Source organism: Frankliniella occidentalis, unplaced genomic scaffold (genome assembly GCF_000697945.3).
Source record: "Frankliniella occidentalis isolate FOCC.00 unplaced genomic scaffold, Focc_3.1 Scaffold1630, whole genome shotgun sequence".
NCBI lineage: Eukaryota > Metazoa > Arthropoda > Insecta > Thysanoptera > Thripidae > Frankliniella > Frankliniella occidentalis.
In genome coordinates this window covers 1-363 of record NW_026268730.1, presented here as the reverse complement: position 1 = coordinate 363, position 363 = coordinate 1, and the positions used below count along the sequence as shown (strand labels likewise).

General features: G+C 46.8%; 1 protein-coding gene across 1 annotated transcript in view; it reads right to left on the bottom strand.

Moving 5' to 3' along the window:
* The window catches only part of LOC113209150 (gastrula zinc finger protein XlCGF17.1-like), a 1,042-nt gene extending 718 nt beyond the window's left edge, over window positions 1-324 (bottom strand). The window contains exon 1 of the mRNA XM_052276093.1: window positions 78-324. Within this exon, the coding sequence (XP_052132053.1) occupies window positions 78-324 (247 nt within the window). The remainder of the gene's footprint in view (window positions 1-77) is intronic.
* Window positions 325-363: the final 39 nt, after the last annotated feature.

Genomic DNA, 363 nt, shown 5'->3' with positions numbered 1-363 from the left:
GGGGCTGAGCAGCAGCCGCGAGATGCGAGTGGTAAATAAGCCTGCAAATTTCTTGTTGCACACACTACACTCAAAAGGCTTTTCTCCGGTGTGGGTTCGAAGATGTGTGCGGAGACCACTACTATCTGCAAATTTCTTGTTGCACACACTACAATCAAAAGGCTGTTCTCCTGTGTGGGTTCGAAGATGTGTGCGGAGACCACTACTATCTGCAAATTTCTTGTTGCACACACTACACTCAAAAGGCTTCTCTCCTGTGTGGGTTCGACATGCACTTGAAGAGTGCGTGACATGTGACAGTGACACTACTGGGAGCATGAACATTCTACGATTCATGCGCGAATGTAATAAGGCAATATTATC